The sequence below is a fragment of the Psammomys obesus genome, unplaced genomic scaffold, assembly GCF_907164565.1.
Source record: "Psammomys obesus unplaced genomic scaffold, mPsaObe1.curated_primary_1811, whole genome shotgun sequence".
In the NCBI taxonomy this organism is placed as follows: domain Eukaryota; kingdom Metazoa; phylum Chordata; class Mammalia; order Rodentia; family Muridae; genus Psammomys; species Psammomys obesus.
In genome coordinates this window covers 4,497,866-4,514,695 of record NW_026591450.1, presented here as the reverse complement: position 1 = coordinate 4,514,695, position 16,830 = coordinate 4,497,866, and the positions used below count along the sequence as shown (strand labels likewise).

General features: G+C 46.5%; 1 protein-coding gene across 1 annotated transcript in view; it reads right to left on the bottom strand.

Moving 5' to 3' along the window:
- Positions 1–16,830, bottom strand: part of Myom1 (myomesin 1) — a 103,233-nt gene that overhangs the window by 65,112 nt on the left and 21,291 nt on the right. Inside the window, exons 6-10 of the mRNA XM_055610186.1 lie at positions 12,460–12,552; positions 10,469–10,557; positions 10,281–10,340; positions 7,653–7,817; positions 5,494–5,655 (exon numbers count right to left, since the gene is read on the bottom strand). Of these exons, the coding sequence (XP_055466161.1) occupies positions 5,494–5,655; positions 7,653–7,817; positions 10,281–10,340; positions 10,469–10,557; positions 12,460–12,552 (569 nt within the window). The remainder of the gene's footprint in view (positions 1–5,493; positions 5,656–7,652; positions 7,818–10,280; positions 10,341–10,468; positions 10,558–12,459; positions 12,553–16,830) is intronic.

The following is a 16,830-nucleotide window of genomic DNA, read 5'->3' as shown; positions in this document are numbered from 1 at the left end:
GGCGTCCCTTGGCTGGTGGTCCTGGGTTCTCTAAAAAACCAGGCTGAGCAAGTGATGAGGAGTGACATCCCTCCATGACCGCTGTATCAGCTCCTCTCTTTGTGTTCCTGCCTCGGCCTCCCTCACTGATGGATTCATAAGCTGTAATATGAAATACACATTGCTTTTGGACATTCTGCTTCATCATAGCAACAGAAACCCTAACTAAGACAGTGCTAAACACAGACAGTAAACATTTCTGTTCTTGTTGTCAAGAAACTGCAACACAGTATGGGGAGCCACGTCTGCTCGGAACGTCAGGCACCACCCACGTCTGGGTTCCAGCAGCTGCCGCTGTACAACCCTGGCCACCGCCCACCCAACCCAACCGACACTTCCCCTCTCCAAAGCTTCTCTCTTTCTCTCGCCCTACCTCCAAAGGGCCTACTCTTTGTAGGCTGATCAATAAGGTCAAAGATTAGGCTTCAGACATAGGCTTCTTCAAGATGTTATCTTATTATTTACATTTATTATAAAGGTAGTATATGATTATAAAATAAATAATAGTCAAGAAAGTTAAAAATCTCCTTTAAATTTGTAACTCAGAATAATGATACTGACATATTGGCATCAGCATTTCTAGATTTCTGTTTTGTTTTTGAGACAGGGTTTCTGTGTGTAGTATTATTAGCTCTCCTGGACTCACTCTGTAGACCAGGCTGGCCTTGAACTCACAGTGATCTGTCTGCCTCTGCCTCCCAAAATGTTGGGATTAAAGGCATGTGCCACCACACTCCATGGACATTTTTATATGTATAAACTAAAAGATAAATTTTGGGTTTTTGAGATGGGTTTTGCTACATAACTTCGGCTGGTGCTGAGCTGAAAATCCTCCTGCCTTGATCTACTCAATGCTAAAATTATAGATGTGCCAACACATATAGAGAAAAATGATAATGATTATTAATATTTGTAGCCCAGGCTGGCCTTGAACTCAGGGTTGACCCTCCTGCTTTACTTCTCACATTTAAGGATTATAGTCATATGAGACCACACCTGGCTAAAAAATTATTTATTTGTTTTTTAAATAACTTTGGTCATAGTCTTCATGAAAACTACTCTTTTCTAGATATATTTCAATAAGTATAGGCATCTGCCATTAGTTTTTATTGCGTGCAGTATTTCTTTCTTCATGTGAAGCATGGACCTTTCATACTTATTCATATGTATATTTACACCTTATTATTAAAATACATTATTGATAAAACGTTTTACTTTACACCTCTCCTCCTGGTGACATCTGAATCCCCACGTTTAGGTAATATTTGCCTTCACCTTTGTCCGCTTTGTCCTGGCACTGGAGAACTTGGACTTCATGCTTTAAGTACACAGTTGCAAGACACCCTCAGAAACGTTGAGCCAGTTCATAGTGGCAGCCTTGTACAGCCTCGTGTATCCCCCACCCTGGGAGAGTTGTTTTTGTGTCTGTGTGTGCGCACAGGTGTATGTGGGTAGGCGTGCGTATGTGCACACACGCACAGAGAGTTCAGGGAGCGATGTCTGTCTCGGTTGCGCTCCACCTTGCCTTTTGAGACAGTCTCTCCCTAGAGCAGCAGGGTGTGGAGTCGGCTGCCCTGGCTGGGGTCCGCCTGCCTCTGCCTCTGCCCGGCCTTACGTCCTCCGGTGCTGAGGTCACAGAGGCGGCGGCATTTACAGGGCACTGGGCTTTGCTGTGTTTGCGGCAGGCACCGAGCTGGCTCCCCAGCCCCCACAGGGGGCTCTAAAGTCCTGTTATCTTTTCAGTATGGCAATTTAGAATGCTGCAGTGACTAATGGCACCCTCCATGCACTGCCATCTGCAGTTCTTCTTCATGTTATAACTGTATAATCCCCCCACTGTGTGTGTGTGTGTGTGTGTGTGTGTGTGTGTGTGTGCGCGCGCGCGCGCATGTGCTCATATGGGGGAAGGATTGAAGTGGGAGAGAGTGTAACAAATGTTGACCTTAAGTCTTTCTGATGGCTACTTATACATGGCTTTCCTCCTTTTATTGTTTATAAAATTGTTTGCAATACACATCTTATCTGGGTAATAAAAAACCTGTCCAAATGTGCTCAGCTCTGACATGTTTCCACAGAACATAGCGCTGCACATACTGATGACGTAGAAGCTCCTTTGTAAGCAGCGAAAATACCAGAACCCCCAAAAGAACGGCCTTGTGTAGCCTCACATGCCACCATGGAAGAAGTTTGAAAACGCATAAAATATCACTTGAGAAGCTTCGTAGTCCTAAAAAAAAAAAAAACTTGAATATGAGCGTGTCAAGTGATCCAGCAATTCAACACGAGTGTGTATTGAAAGAGATGAACTGTCCCATAAATATGAACATGAATTTTGACAGTGCCAGCACCCTTGAAAGCAGTAAACAGAAGGGACAGCCTTCCTGCCTGCCAGTTAGTGGTTGCCCACACAGCATGAGGCCATCTCTACACTGGAATACACAAAGGAACAAGCTACCAGGTGTGTTAGGACTTAAGTGAACCTCAAAAGTGAGTGAAAGAGGCAGACTCAGAAGGACACCGATGGCCAAAGATGTCCTGAAAGAAGATCTGTAGGTACGGAAAGCAAACAGTGGCGAAAGGATGACTGGACATGGGGGTGACTTGGGGAGATGCAGAGTGACAGAAATCCTAAAGAAGGAAGTTAGGGTGATGACTGGTTAGCTCTCAAATATTTTAAAAATACATTGAGTGTACGGTTGAGGTGGGGAACTTATAAAGGTGTTCTTAAGACTCTAAAAAGACATCATTTCAAATGAGTGAATTGAGGGATGAAGCTGAGAGACAGGTGTTAGTTAGCTCTGCACATACGAGTTCCTGAGCTTCACAGCACTGCAGAACAGTAGTAGCAGTAGTAGCAGGAATATATATATATATATATATAAATGAGCTTTTCTGAAAGTTGTTAAGTTCACATACAGTTGCTGAAATCTTCCCACTTGCTTTTTCTTTCCCGGTTATCCACTCAATCCTTTCGTATCAATGTTTAATAAATGTGAGCATCTTTCCACTTTCTTAAATGTGGATTATGAAAACTGATGCATGAAATTTAAACGTGGGCCCCTTTTCTGCATCTGGAGTCAGCATGTGAAGTCTGGCAGAGACACGGTTCTAGGTGGGGCATGAGAAACACAGAGCAACCCAGCCAGGCCAGGGTTCCCAGAACAGGGGCAGCAAGGATTTCGTTTCTGCTTCTGTTGTTGTTTGGCATAACTACAGGCGTTCTCCAGACAGCTGAGAGGAAATGGGACGACTTTGCATATTCAGTCAGAATCTAGCCAGGTTTATCCAGGCGTTGTGCTTAACCTAACTTCCTGATGAGTTCCAGGGAGCCTGTTTCCATAGCAACCTTTATGAAGGGCGCCTGGTCCATTCCCTCAGCAATACCTGACTTTGCCCATAATGCTTCAGTGGCCAAGACACCCTGCCACGTTTCCCAGATGTTATGTATCTTTTATCCGTTGCTAGTTCATGGCAGAATCTAGTGATCCGTTGACATTGTTCAATGTGGTTGTGATACAGAGTGTTGCGTGTCCCCAGAACTCATTCTTCCGGCTTCCTATAACCACTACGTGTTGCCCGGGAACACACGGGCTAACCTCGGAGAGTGTTGTATGTGGAATATATGAAACATGTTCACCAGACAGAAGTGATGTGAGCCCTGTCCTCCCCAACGCCCCGCTTCTTTCCTCTTTTCCTCTCAAGCTGGAATGACAGCTTGGGACAGCACGGTATGATCACACTGAACAGAGCCGACAGGACCAATCGACAGACGTGGCCGAAGGGCCAAGCCGTGAGGAGCTAACAGACGTAGGAGGGAAGTTTTCTAGTGGTTGTTTCTACTGCTGTGATGTGTGGGCCCCTCTGAGGTTCCACAGGAGAACAAGGATTATTTTCAGGAAATGTTGTGTAAGGGGCTGTGTGTGGTGGTGTCGTTTGTGTGCATGTGTGCAGGTATCTTCTGCTGTGTGGGTGTTGTTGTTGTTGTATGCTCGTGTGCAGATATGTTCTGTGTGTGTAGACCAGAGGCTGATCCTGGCGTCTTCCTCAGGCAATCCCCACCCTGTTTTTTGAGACAGGGTCTCTGCCTGACCCGGAGCTGGCAGACGAAGAAAGCCTGGCTGGACAGCAAGCCCCACGGATCCTCTCAGCGTCTCCCAGGAAACACAGGGGAGGCCACCGCCTGGGTGCTGGCCATCTAAACTCAGGTCCTCACGCTTACATGGCCGGCAGTCTACTTCCTGAGTTTTCTCTCAGACCAACTAAGAATAATGCTTCAAAATTAATAAAAGACATGGCGGTTCAGAAGAAACCAGTTATACTGCTGAAAGGTTCTAGTTACAGAGCAGTTGGTCTTATTTTAAAGGCATGTGAATGGCATCTGCAGTTCCATCTTGATCAAAATACCTGTGAGTTCATTCTTCTATTTAGTACACGAGAGATTAAAAATCAGTAAATCATCTACATTGTTTATACTTCTAATTGTCTGTGTATTCTGATGTCTTTCACTCTTTCTGGCTGGGGAGAGTTGCCCCTCCCCAGGCGATCTGAAGCCTGGAGACAACAGACTGTCTCCACAACGGGGCTAGGACATGCAGGCCAACCGCCCTGCATTTCCTCCTCCTGGCCCACACCACCCAGGAGGCTACGTTCTTAATCAGCCTCCCACATGCCTACCCGCCCTCTCCCCATGCCAGGCACTAACAGGGGACCTTCGGAGTCAAGCTAATCACCAGGCCTATACCTTGCCCTTTCTGAACGATGCCAGTGAAGGCCACAGTCCAGGTTCTCCCTTTGTTCCTGGCCTTCAGCCTCTGGAGCCATGGACCCCTGACCCCTGGTGCTTTCCCACACAGCCCTGAGGAGCTCCTGTGTCTGAGATCTGGGAGCAGAACACACTTTGTTCTCTTGAGTCTACCCCGTGTCTCCCCTGTGCCCGTACCTGAGCGGCTACTGCACGAAAGAAGACAGAGCACAGGCTGAAAGTGCTAGGACCCCACAGAGATCAAGACGCCTCTGCACGGACCCAGCCCGTTCAAGACAGCAGGGGGAAAAGAAAGCTTAAAGCCCACGACTGCAGTTGGTCCTAAGCGTTAACTTCCACACCTGTTTCCTTCTTCATCGAACCAAAGCTGTGAAAAGGAGGAGCCCTGAATGGAACGATACGCTTGCTCTGTGAGACACTTGTTAGAGAGGGGGCCTCCACGGAGAGCCGAGGACGTTTTTGAGGAACGTCAGAGCAGAGGAAGCTTCCATGGCAGCTTCCAGAAACCAAGGCTGCTTCCCACACAGAGGACCTAGTGGCACCGCTCACTGCACTGGCGCCCCCTGGAGACAGTGCTGTTGTTAGCCACAGGCCCGGGCCTGTGCCGGTGCTGGGGGCTGTCTAACACGGTTGTGCTGACTGCTTTGGTGCTCTCGGTGAGGTTGTGTGCCGGGCTCTTGGCCAGTTCTTACCTCGAACAAAGACATAAGCGCTGTACTGTTCGTAATACTCTCCCATGCGCACGCGGATCGTGTAGAGGCCCTCGTCCTCCTTGTTGAGGTGTGAGAAAGTGAGCGTTGCCCGCTCTCCACTCCAGTGTGGCTGCACCCATTTGGATGGAGAAACAGGTGCTCCTAGAAACGTAAAAATAAATAAATAAAGCAAGCAAACTCATCGACTTTTGTCCTCTTTAACTCCCTTTCTCCCACTCCGCCCCTCTCCCTCCCTGCAGGCTTCCACATTGAAAGTATTTGACTCTTAGAGCTCTCTAGATCTTTCAGCCACTCTGCTGTGTTTAATATTAAGGCAAATAGTAAACAGAAGTGAGGGGCACGGCAGACACAGAATGTGCAACATCTGACAAAATTAAAGTTTAAAGCTCTTCGTTCCAAGAGCAGAGAAGTTCAAAGTGTTGAGTTTTGCTTTCTGGGCTGGCTATTTTATGTCAACTTGGCACAGGCTAGAGTTATTTGAGAGGAGGAACCTCAACTGAGGAAGGACAAAACATGTTCTTAATTAGAGGTTGACAGTAGAAGGCCCAGCCCATTCCGGGTAATGCCACCCCAGGCAGGTGGTCCCGGGTTCTATAAGAAAGCAGACTGAGCAGGCCATGGGGAGCAAGGCGGTAAGCAGCGCCCTCCATGGCCTCTGCCTCAGCTCCTGCCTCCAGGTTCCTGCCCTGCCTGAGTTCCTGACTCCCTCAGTGGTGGACAGTGATGTGGAAGTGTGAGCCAAATAAACTCCTCTTCCCCGTGTTGTTTCATCACAGCAGTGGTAACCCTAATTAAGACAGCCCCTTTTCACTTTAAAGCGTTTCATTTTAAAATTCTCACTTATAACAGGGGTCATACAAACTACAAGAAGAATATTTGGTACCATAATTTATATGCAACAGATTAGTATAAATTTTAATATTCTAGAACTTGTGATTATTGAGGAAGAATTTTTTCCAAAAAGCTCAACTGTACAAACCACTTTTGTATTGCCTGAACTTAACTTTAAATGTAAATTTATCCAATTGCATTTTAATGTCTATTCTGCTTTGTCATTTAGCCTTTAGAAGTCACGATTCATTTACAATCCAAAATGCCTGCTTATGCATTTCATCACTGTGTTTTCAGCTATAAGAAAAAATTAATTCTACGACTGCTCCTTTTGTTAATGACTGGCCCATTCAGAATCTATGTGAAGAACACGTTCTTTCCACTGAATGCTGCAATCACTAAATTTCATTTTAAGACTCGGCTCTAAACTCTCAAGAACATTAATGTCCTTGGGCATGTTCCTTGCCATGTCTACAAGCTCACCGAGACATGCGGTGTTTTACTGACAAGCTTGCTGCCTGGAAGTCGGTCCTGTCCCTGAGCTGGGACAGTCTCTGCTCATGGCCCACAGAGATTAGTTCTGTGGTAGGAGGGGAAGCTCCTTCTACTGTTTCCCTGTAGACTGTGTCCTGTCCTCAGGGTCACAGCCATAGTCATCATTTAACTATGCTGCTGCTGCTGCTGCTGCTGCTGCTGCTGCTGCTGGGACCAGTCTGGGCTAGGTCATGGTCCTAACCACCATATTGTTGGAACCTTAGGGCCCCATACTACCCCAAGTGCTCACAGGTACACCTGATGGCCAGGCCCTTAGCTTAGTGGGCATGATGCCCACGACCCATCCATCCCTAGCCTGAGCCTCTGATTATCTGTATGACTACTTGGCCTGTCTTCTCTGCTATGTGCATGGTGTGTGGCCCCATGGGACTTCACATATAAAATGTAAGTTCACAGATAAAATGAGGAGCTTGAGCGACGGCTCAGTGGTTAAGAACATTAACTGCTTTGCCTGAGGACTTGGGTTCAATTCCCAGCACTCATGATGACTCACAACCATCTGTGACTCCAGTACCGGGGGAAATAATGGCCTTCTCTGTCTGTGCATACACATATTGCATAGACAAACATCCAGGCAAAACACCAATGCCCATAAAATAAAAATAAACATATCATTTAAAAACAAACAAACAAACAGTACAGCCGTGTGTGTTTTCAGCTTACAGGCTTTGCTAGCCCTGGAAGCAGATAGCAACTGGCCCACATGAACCTCTAATTAAGATGCAGAGTAAGACCCTAGCCCAGAGACTCACCGTTTCTGTACCACTGGACCTCTGGCTGGAAGTGTTTAATTTCAGGAGTGATGACTACGCGACAGCCCAGACTCATGGTCTCCCCTTCTCTCCCAAAGGACACATCAAATTTGTCATCAAAGTGGATCTCAAACTTGGACGCATAACCGTAAGGGGTCACAGCAACTAGGGACAACGGAAACAAATGCCAGTAAGGTATTCTCTTTCTCTTCAAAGAGATGCAGCATTTTTAATAAGCATGGGCGGAAAACAGCCACAATAAAAACAGACCAAATTATTTATGTGGGCAAAATCAAGCTCTACATAAGAAGTCCATAAAACAAATGCGCATCTCATTTGCATAAAAATTCTGACCTCAATGACCCTGTTAGCTGAATAGTTATATTTATTATTAGGAGGAAATCAATTTAAAGGGTCGCATGTAACGTCAGGCACATCACGTGAGCCACACAGTCTGTTCCTTGCGACAACCTGATTGCAAGGTCATTGGTCTCTCTCCTTTCAGGTGGGGGCACAGGATTTCATGGAGGTAATAGACAGTTCATGCTGTGACTTCACAGCCCCCAAATACCAAAGTCTAATTCTTGACTCCTTCTTGTTATATTTTGTCTCTTTCCCCAAGGCCTTGAAATATTATCTTGAAAATACAACGTACCCTTCATTAGTTTCAACTTTGTCAAGTATTCTAAGTAGTTAATCACTATCAATTCAGTTAATCCCATAATGATTCTATCAGGTAAATATCGTTATGCCCTCCACAGTAGAAACTGTTGTGTGGGATTCGGAGGTATAGCTCCATGTGCCCACATTCACCCATAGAACCTTCCAGAACTTTGGTTTTCAGCCAATACATTGTACTGCCTTCAACTTGTATGTTACCAGGTGACTGCTAGTTAATGGGGAAATAGCTTCTCTTTGAAGACCATCTCCCATAGGCCTAATTTCTATGTGGTGATATTCCAACAAAACCCGAGAGAGTTGACTGGACCAGATCCTGCGGTGTTCAGCAGTGAGACTGGCTCCAGAGCTGCCTTGGGGGACAGAAGAGTATTATAAGGAAGTTCTACATCAGCCCTAAGGTGATATAAAAGTGCAGCCCCAAGTGCAAATGCATGCAAATAATTTCCCTGTATCTGGGATTGAGCTGGACCCTCAAAGTCTGCCTCGGTGTTCAGAGGGAAGTCAGCTCTGACACCCAGGAGACAAAGCATTCCACAGTTACTTCTGCGGGCCTGTGTCAAGTGTGTCCTCTCTCTGGGGGGAAACAGTAGTGTCCGGGAAACCTGTGAGCCAAATGCAGACCGTTTCCTATTTAGTAGTATTAAGAATAGGTTTTATTCTTAGATTATTTTTGATATTATTTTGATATTTTTGATATTTGAAAAAAAATAAAAAGCTCATATTTTGTGATTCACGAAAAGTCACAGGAAATCCAAATTTCAATGTCCACCATTACGGTTTTACTGGAATCCCGCCATGCTCGTTCATTTGCCTCCTGCTTGTGTTTGTGTTCCAGAGGCAGAACTGGGTAGTTGTGACAGGGACTACATGGCCCCAGAACCCAACATCTCCGCAGTCTGCTTCGTTATAGATACTATTTGCCGACCCCCAGAATGAAGCATGACCGAGAATGAGGAAGAGCAGGTTACAAGACCCCACTCTCTATTGTGTGTGCTCTTGTCCCACTGTTTAAACTCCCCACAGTTTCTCCACATCACATACTATAAATACAACTTTACCAACATTATAAGCCTTTGAGGACCTTTAGTATGGTGTTTAGGACAAAAGTGTTTGTCAACCATTAAAGCACAACCAAGAGCAGAAAGCTCTGTCTATAAAGTTTACAACATATTCTAAGCACCTAAGCACTCAACACACACTATTGACCATATGACCACAGCCCTTCCGGTTAGGATCAGAGGGACTAAGCCAATCAGAACAGGTTCTGGAAGAAGCAGAGTTGAGCTGGGCTTTCAGAGCCTGGCTTGAAAGAGAAGAAGAAATTTGACCATGGGAATGAACACAGTAAGGTCAGAGGACTGGGAAATGATTAATCATGCCAATTGTGGGGGACTCTGGGAGCTACGTCATGGTCTCAGAATTATTGATGTGATGGGAAAAAATGACTTTCATTCTTTATCCCCTCCATGGGACTGACACCAGGGGTTTTAACTGTGAGGTTTGGAACCATTCATGAAGTCAAGGACTAGATCATCTACAGACTGTAAACCAACCAGTTAAGTGGACGACTGAGACAGGAGGAGGTATTATGTACTTTCAGGAGGTATTACGTATTTAATGCATAGAAAATAAGTGTGGGCTTGACTGTCATTTTCAGTGTGGGCATATGATCAGTTTAACAAGCTTAAACAGGCTACCTTTAAAACATAAATAACAAATCAGTTACACTTGGAAGAGTAACCAAAGAATATTAAAACAACAAACAAACCATGCCCGGGCAATGGTATTATATCCATCCTGGCATGCACAAACACACTGTAATTTGTTTCATCATTTTAAAAATCGTGTTGCTTCCCTAAACTCAAGGCTGCAGAAGACTGGAGTGTGAGCATTACTGGCTGCACTCTACGTAAAGGTGGCGCTTAGTGAGTGTGCCGTGGAACTTACAGCTGAGGGGCATGGAAGCCCCAGCACGGAAGTGAGTCTCGTCCAAGTCCCCCTTATATCCTAGGGAAGAAGAGAGAATGCATGTGAGCTGCTTTGCGATTGCCTGAGCTAGTTTTTGTTTTGTTTTGCTTTGTTTTGGCATGGGAAGCAGTTTATATGCACTTGGAACAGAGCCAGGGTGAACCTACTCTTCACGACGACCGAGGCGTAGGCGGAGACCTCTCCTTGAACATTCATCGCGGAGGCCCGGTACTGAGCCGTGTCTTCAAAGTCACACCTGCGGAAACAGGCGGAGGTGAATGACCACGGTGGTGACTCCGTGTAGTTGTTGGCTGTTTTGTCAAGGTCGTTTCACTAACAGAGTAGATTGTCAATCCCTGGCTGGCACGCGGCTCTTTAGGACTCTTGATGCTGCAGTATCTGTTCCTGTAGGACACTACACAGTCCAAGCTATCTACTAATTTTTACACTGTAGTGGGGCAGGAAGGGAATATCATCCACTGTGACTCTAACCTTTTTTTTTCCCCAAAAAAATTTATTTATTTGTGAGTGCTCTAGCTGTATGTACACCTGCATGCCAGAAGAGGACATCAGATCACATTATAGATGGTTGTAAGCCACCATGTAGTTGCTGAGACTTGAACTCAAGACCTCCGGAAGAGCAGCCAGCGCTCTTAACTTCTGAGCCATCTCTCCGGCCAGTGACCCTACCCTTGGCTCATCTAAAATGCCAAGCAAACAGTTAAAGTATTAAGGCTAGAAATTGCAGCAAGTAACTGCTTTACACAACTGAAGGGGAAAATGCCGAGCTTTGTGGGTAGCTTTACAGCAGGTCATGACCCTGACTGTGTGTGCTCCTTGCTGTCTTGCTTCAGGAGACAGGTTTTCAGTCTGGCATCAGGGTGACAGGGAAGGGACAGAAGCAACTTCTCACGATAGCTTCCCACAGCCTTCCTGGGCCACAAACCCGCGCAGGAGTGGTCTTTTATACCATTCCGTGCTCCGGTTTCAAAACACAAGCGACTTCATGCTTCAGTTCTCCTGATACTTGGGCACCACGTGGAGTTCCAGCTCGTAGCTTTACAGAAGTCCTACCTGGGTGTTCCTTTAAGTGACAGTGCAGAAACAGGAATGTCTTGCAAAGACGGAACGAGGGAGGACACCCTCCCAGAGGTCGGGCTGAGATTTCACAGTGCTGTTTTGTGTCTAATCACACCGGTTCCCATGTGTCTCCTTGTTTCTCAGGGTTTAACTTAGTTTTGTGTGTGGAGCACTTGTGTTTGCTGAACTGAAGGGCGTCAGACTCCAGGAAGATAAATACAATCACCGTCCTCAGAGCTGCTTAACTTTAAAAGCAACTACAAGGCTCACTGGGGTTTACGCTGAAGCGATACCACGGCAGATCAGAGATGGGTGACTATCAGAGACCCGGGGTTCTGTTTGAAGCCCAGTCCCCATTGCTCCAACTCTTCTGCTGGGGAGAAGGCCGTCAGCGAGGCTGACCGGTGTCAGTTTCCCTTCCACAGCTCCCCACACAGGGCTTGTCTGACCTGAAACTGTGGGCGCTGGTCTACCGCTTTCATCCGCACCATCTGCCTTTCAAACCATCTTGGGGAGACACCGTACACTCTTTCAGGACTTGGAAAGTTTAATAGAGCCTCTGTTTCAAATTTAGCTTGACCTTGAAACATCCCAATATCTGTCCCTGACCTATCCATACAGATGGACAAAGCACACAGTATCCTATGGTTCCTGGTGACATTCTCCCAGTCTATTCAGTTCTCAGTGACTCCCATCCCAGGCTCTGTGCCTTTTGTTGGTTAAAAAATAAGGGAGCATGGTGTTGTGGCTTCAGAATTCTGTGGTGATCCATGGACATAGAAAGGCCTACTTAAGCAATTATTTTCTTAGTAATTTCTCTAAGATACGCTCATACATATAGAAGGTTAAGTAAAAATGTGCATATTCCTTTTACCATCTTTTATGACATATGAGGAGTTACTGTGCTCATGGCACCTTACAGGTTGGCATCAGGAGAAGAAATGAACACCAAAACCATTGTGAGAGAAACTGGCACTGGGCCCAGGAAGAAGGTAGATTTCTGTCAGTGACCTGAAGTAATAAGGTGCTTCCCTGGGTATCTGCTGGGTGACACACACAGACACTGATGTTCTCTTACTTGTTAATCTCGAGAGTGTGCATTCCATATCGACTTTCAATGATGTACTTTCCTGGGTTCGCATGGACATTTATAGGCACCTGGTTTTTATACCTGAAAGATAACGGAAACAAGATGTATACATTAAAGAATAATTAACTGCATGATCTCTTTCCCTCCCTCTCTTTCCTTTCTTCCTGCCCATCTCTCTGTCACACAAACATACACACGCACATATATACACACACATGCAATTATTGTTCTTGTAGATACACCCATAGATGAAGCTCAATAATTCCATCTACTGAAGAAAAAATGCAAATGACCTGAGCTTAATTAAATTCACCAGCACGGCAGGACAGTGATTTAATGTGAGGTGGAGCGCAGGGCACGAAGGAGAAGTCTTGGGTGTTGAATATACTGGCATCACATGGTTGTACATGGTCCAACATAAACTCACCCAAACTATTTTTTTATATATAACATACATTTCCTTGTATGGACATTATCTTCAACAACAAAAGCTGACTATTACTAACACAGCAGAACGGAAGCCTTGTGTTGGGATTTTTGTTGTTGGCTGTCTCTGTGGGAGGAAAGCAAAGCACTCCTACAGGCATTCTTGTGTGTGATTCTTGAGAACAGTGTCGCTGTGTTGAAAGGCCATTGTGCTCAACTGACTTGGTTTTTATCACATGCAATTATGGTGTTTGCCTCAGAGTAACTTCAGATTATGACAGGAGATTTCCAACGGCTCCATTCCCGTTTGCAGCCTGCTGCCCTCAGAAGGCAGCCACTGCAGAAGCGTTCTGCTGTGAGAAACTGCTTCCTGATCACCTCAAGTCCCCACAGCCATGGCTGTCGTGCCACTTGAGGCTCATCCACTCAACCCTTTTCTTTTTCCTTAAAAGGAGGAGGAGGAGAGAGAGGAGGAGAAGCAGCAGTAAGGAACCCCTTGCTTTCCTTTCGGCTACCCTACCTCATGTGTGCAGGCAAACCTAACATAACCAATAAGCATGGGGGCAGAAGACGCCCTGCTGTGTGCACACGCAGAGTAGGTGAGTCCCGTCCTCACAACCTCCCAGTGAGGTCACAGTATTTAACTCACTTCCCAATGAAGACACCAGGACACGGGGAGCTCAAAGAGCTCACCCTCATCATAAGGCAGGCATGGCAGGGCTAGGGTTTGAACCAGGGCTGCCTGACCCTTGGCTTCCATCTCTTAGTTGTTCTCTGTGTAGCTGCATTTCATTTCTTTAGACTTTTTGAAATGGATAAAGAGAAGGATGGGAGGAGGAAAGTGGTACAAAGGAAGAGGAAAATACTGGAGTCAGTTAACTCTTTCACCCTAACTTTATCCTCCAAAGGTTCACGTTTTAGAAGGTGGGTCCCCAAAGCTATGGCATCGTGAGGTAGTGAAACCTTTGGTGGGGAGGATCTTGGATCAGTGGGTGCCTTGTTAACTCCAAGATAATGAGTCACTGTAAAAGAGCGAGCCCTCTATGTTTTCTGTATCACTGTGTTATTTCCCCCCTCTGGCATGCTTGCTTACCATGATTCCATTCGTCATGATGTGTCACCGCCAAGAGGTACCCTCATAGGAGTTGGCACCATGCTGTTCTACACTGTTAGACAGATCTACCTTTCTGTAGGTAGCCTTAGGTCTTTCAATACAGAACTAGAAATCTAATATCATTCCTACGGCACACTGGTTTATTTTTCTTCTTTTTATGTGTATGTGTGCATGATATATGGGCATGTCTCTGTGTGTTCACATATATGTGTGTTCCAGTACATGTTTATATAGAAATCTGCAGTTGAAGTCAGAAAATTTTCTCAATTGCGCTTCTACCCTTTTCCTCAGAACAGGCATGCTCAATCAAACCCAGAGCTTGGCGATATGGGTAGCCTAGCAGCCAGCTCGCTCTGGGGGAGGCCCTGTCTCTGCTTTCCAAGGCTGAAATTACAGGTGAGTCACCATCCCACCTAGCGTTTGCATGGGTTGTGGGGGATCTGAACCCTGGTCCTCTTGGTTGCACGGTAGGCACCATTTCCCAAGTCCATTTCTCTTGGCCTACCATTCTTTTCCACTTGGCTAAGCTGCAGCCTGGCTGTCAAGACTCATGTCGGACGCCAAGCCTTCAACACTCCTCTTTATAAGTCTTACAAATTATAAACTGTTTTCGCCTCTTTGAATCATGGTAACTCGCTAACTACAACATTTATAGAAATTATTGTTGCAAGGCAGTGAGCCAACTGGAGTGAAGGCACTTGCCACCAAGGCTGATGAGATCCAGAGTTTGGGGAACCACCTCCCCCAAGTTGTCCTCTGACTTCCCCTGCGTGCGCGCGCACACACACACACACACTAAATAAGTATAAGTTTGAAAGTTACGGTTGGGTCTCCATCTCTGCCACTAAGCTGCTAGTCCTTTAATGACTGGGAACTATGTGTACGACATACATTTTCTTCTATTCCCACTCCCGAGGGAGTCACAGGCGTCTAACGCATGCTCGGTGTTGGTTAAGTTGAGTTGAGCATAATTGTTGTATGGTAAAACAATTCAGTTGTAGCTTCAGAGTTTTCCACTAAAGAAATCAAGCTCTGGAAAATACATACCTCATGCATTTAATGAGGATGAGTTTAAACGATCACACATGAAAAGAGTAAACTGTGGCCCTCGGAGGCCTGGTTCCCTCAGATCTGAAGTGAAGAGGGCTGTTTGAGCCCAGGAGTCACAGCTGGATGGCAGGTGTGCGGCGCGACCCTGTCCCTCCTCACAGAACACATGGCTGCTTGCGGCCAGTCTGCTCTCTTCAAAGCCTGGAAGTGGCTTCGGAGAGCAGTGTCCATCCGCAGCTCTGAGCAGTGGGGACGGTGTGCTCAGACTCAGCCATCAGCAACTCTTGATCTCTAACTCTCCTGTCTTCATGAGCCTAGGGGTTAGCCTTCCGGTTAGACTGGGCCAACTGAGGCTCGGCTGAGCAGCTACCTCTTGATCGTTTGGTTTTGTTGTTGCTGGTTTTGGTTTGGGGTTCTCAGGAGTTCTTCGGGCACGCGGGGAGCAATGTGACGACAAACACTGAGCCACGGGCTGCCTCACCAGATGATGGACTGGCGCTCAGGCTGGCTTCCAGGCAGCAATGCTGTCCATAGCTCTATAAAGTTTGAGTTGAGGTGGTATTTTGCAGCTCCCGAGGTCGCACCACTCCTCCTGCTCCAGCACTGCTGGGCTTAGCACCTCTATGCTTCTCCAGAGAAACCCCCACAGCCCTTCTAGTGTGACCACCTGGCACAGGGAACCGGTTTAAAATACACAACGCTCCACCGTGGAACGCTACAGAACCCCGCCTGTCAGAGAGAGGAACTCCTGGCTGACGCAGCACGGGAGGACTAAGCCAGAAAGCGCTTTTGCCTGATTCTGCGGGAATGTCGGCTGTGAGGCACTGGGGTTTGGGTCACTTGAGACTGGCTGCCTTCAGTATTAAGTGAGAGGGGAAGAGAGGGTGTGGCCTGCTCCGCACACACTTCACAGCTTGTTGTTTCTGGAGAGTGGAATTCCAAACTAGCCACTCATCAGCTAGCTGTGGAGAATAACCTGCACCCTGGGAATGCTTCCCACAGGCTTAAAGCCTGTGTGTGGACACTGCTCCCTTCCCTTTCCGTGTGGCTGATAAAGCATCGGTTAATGAGCTTTTACGTGTGGTGTTTCTGGGGTAACACTCTACCGTCCCATGACTTTGTACATTTAATGTGTGAAACGTGTTTCATCCTTACACACAAATGTCAGCCTAGCTGCAGAGCTCGTGTCGCTGAGGGGTGAGCTCTTTGGTGGAGTAAAATTCGGTGAAGCAAAAATGCTCCGTGATCCTTTCTCTTTCATGATGCCAGTTGGAATGACCTTGAACATGCTAAATCCCAGCACAAATGGGAATGCTGGTGAGAATCCTACTTAAAGAGACAGCTATCACCCACTGTAAAAACCAATTCTCTGGGACCACAGAGTTGCTCAGGGGTTAAGAATAGGAATCCAGTTAAATCTAGGTTTGTTTTTTTTTTAAAGCTCACAACCGTCTTTCTCCTTTTACAAAGAACCTTTCTTGAGTCAGTGTCTCATGTAGCCCAGCGTGGCCTTGAACTCCTTATGTAAGTGAGGTTGACTTTGAATTTCCGTCTTCCTGCTTCCATCTCCTGAGTGATGGGATCACAGGCACTGGCCACCTTGCCCAGTTTACGCAGTTGTGGGGCTAGAACCCAGGGCTGTGCGCATGATAGGTGAGCGCTCTACCAACTGAGATATGCTCCTGTCTGTAGACGCGCCTGTTGTCTTCACTCTCTGCGACTTATCATCTCGTATGAGAAGGGGACATCAGGCTGCTCAGCACACAGGG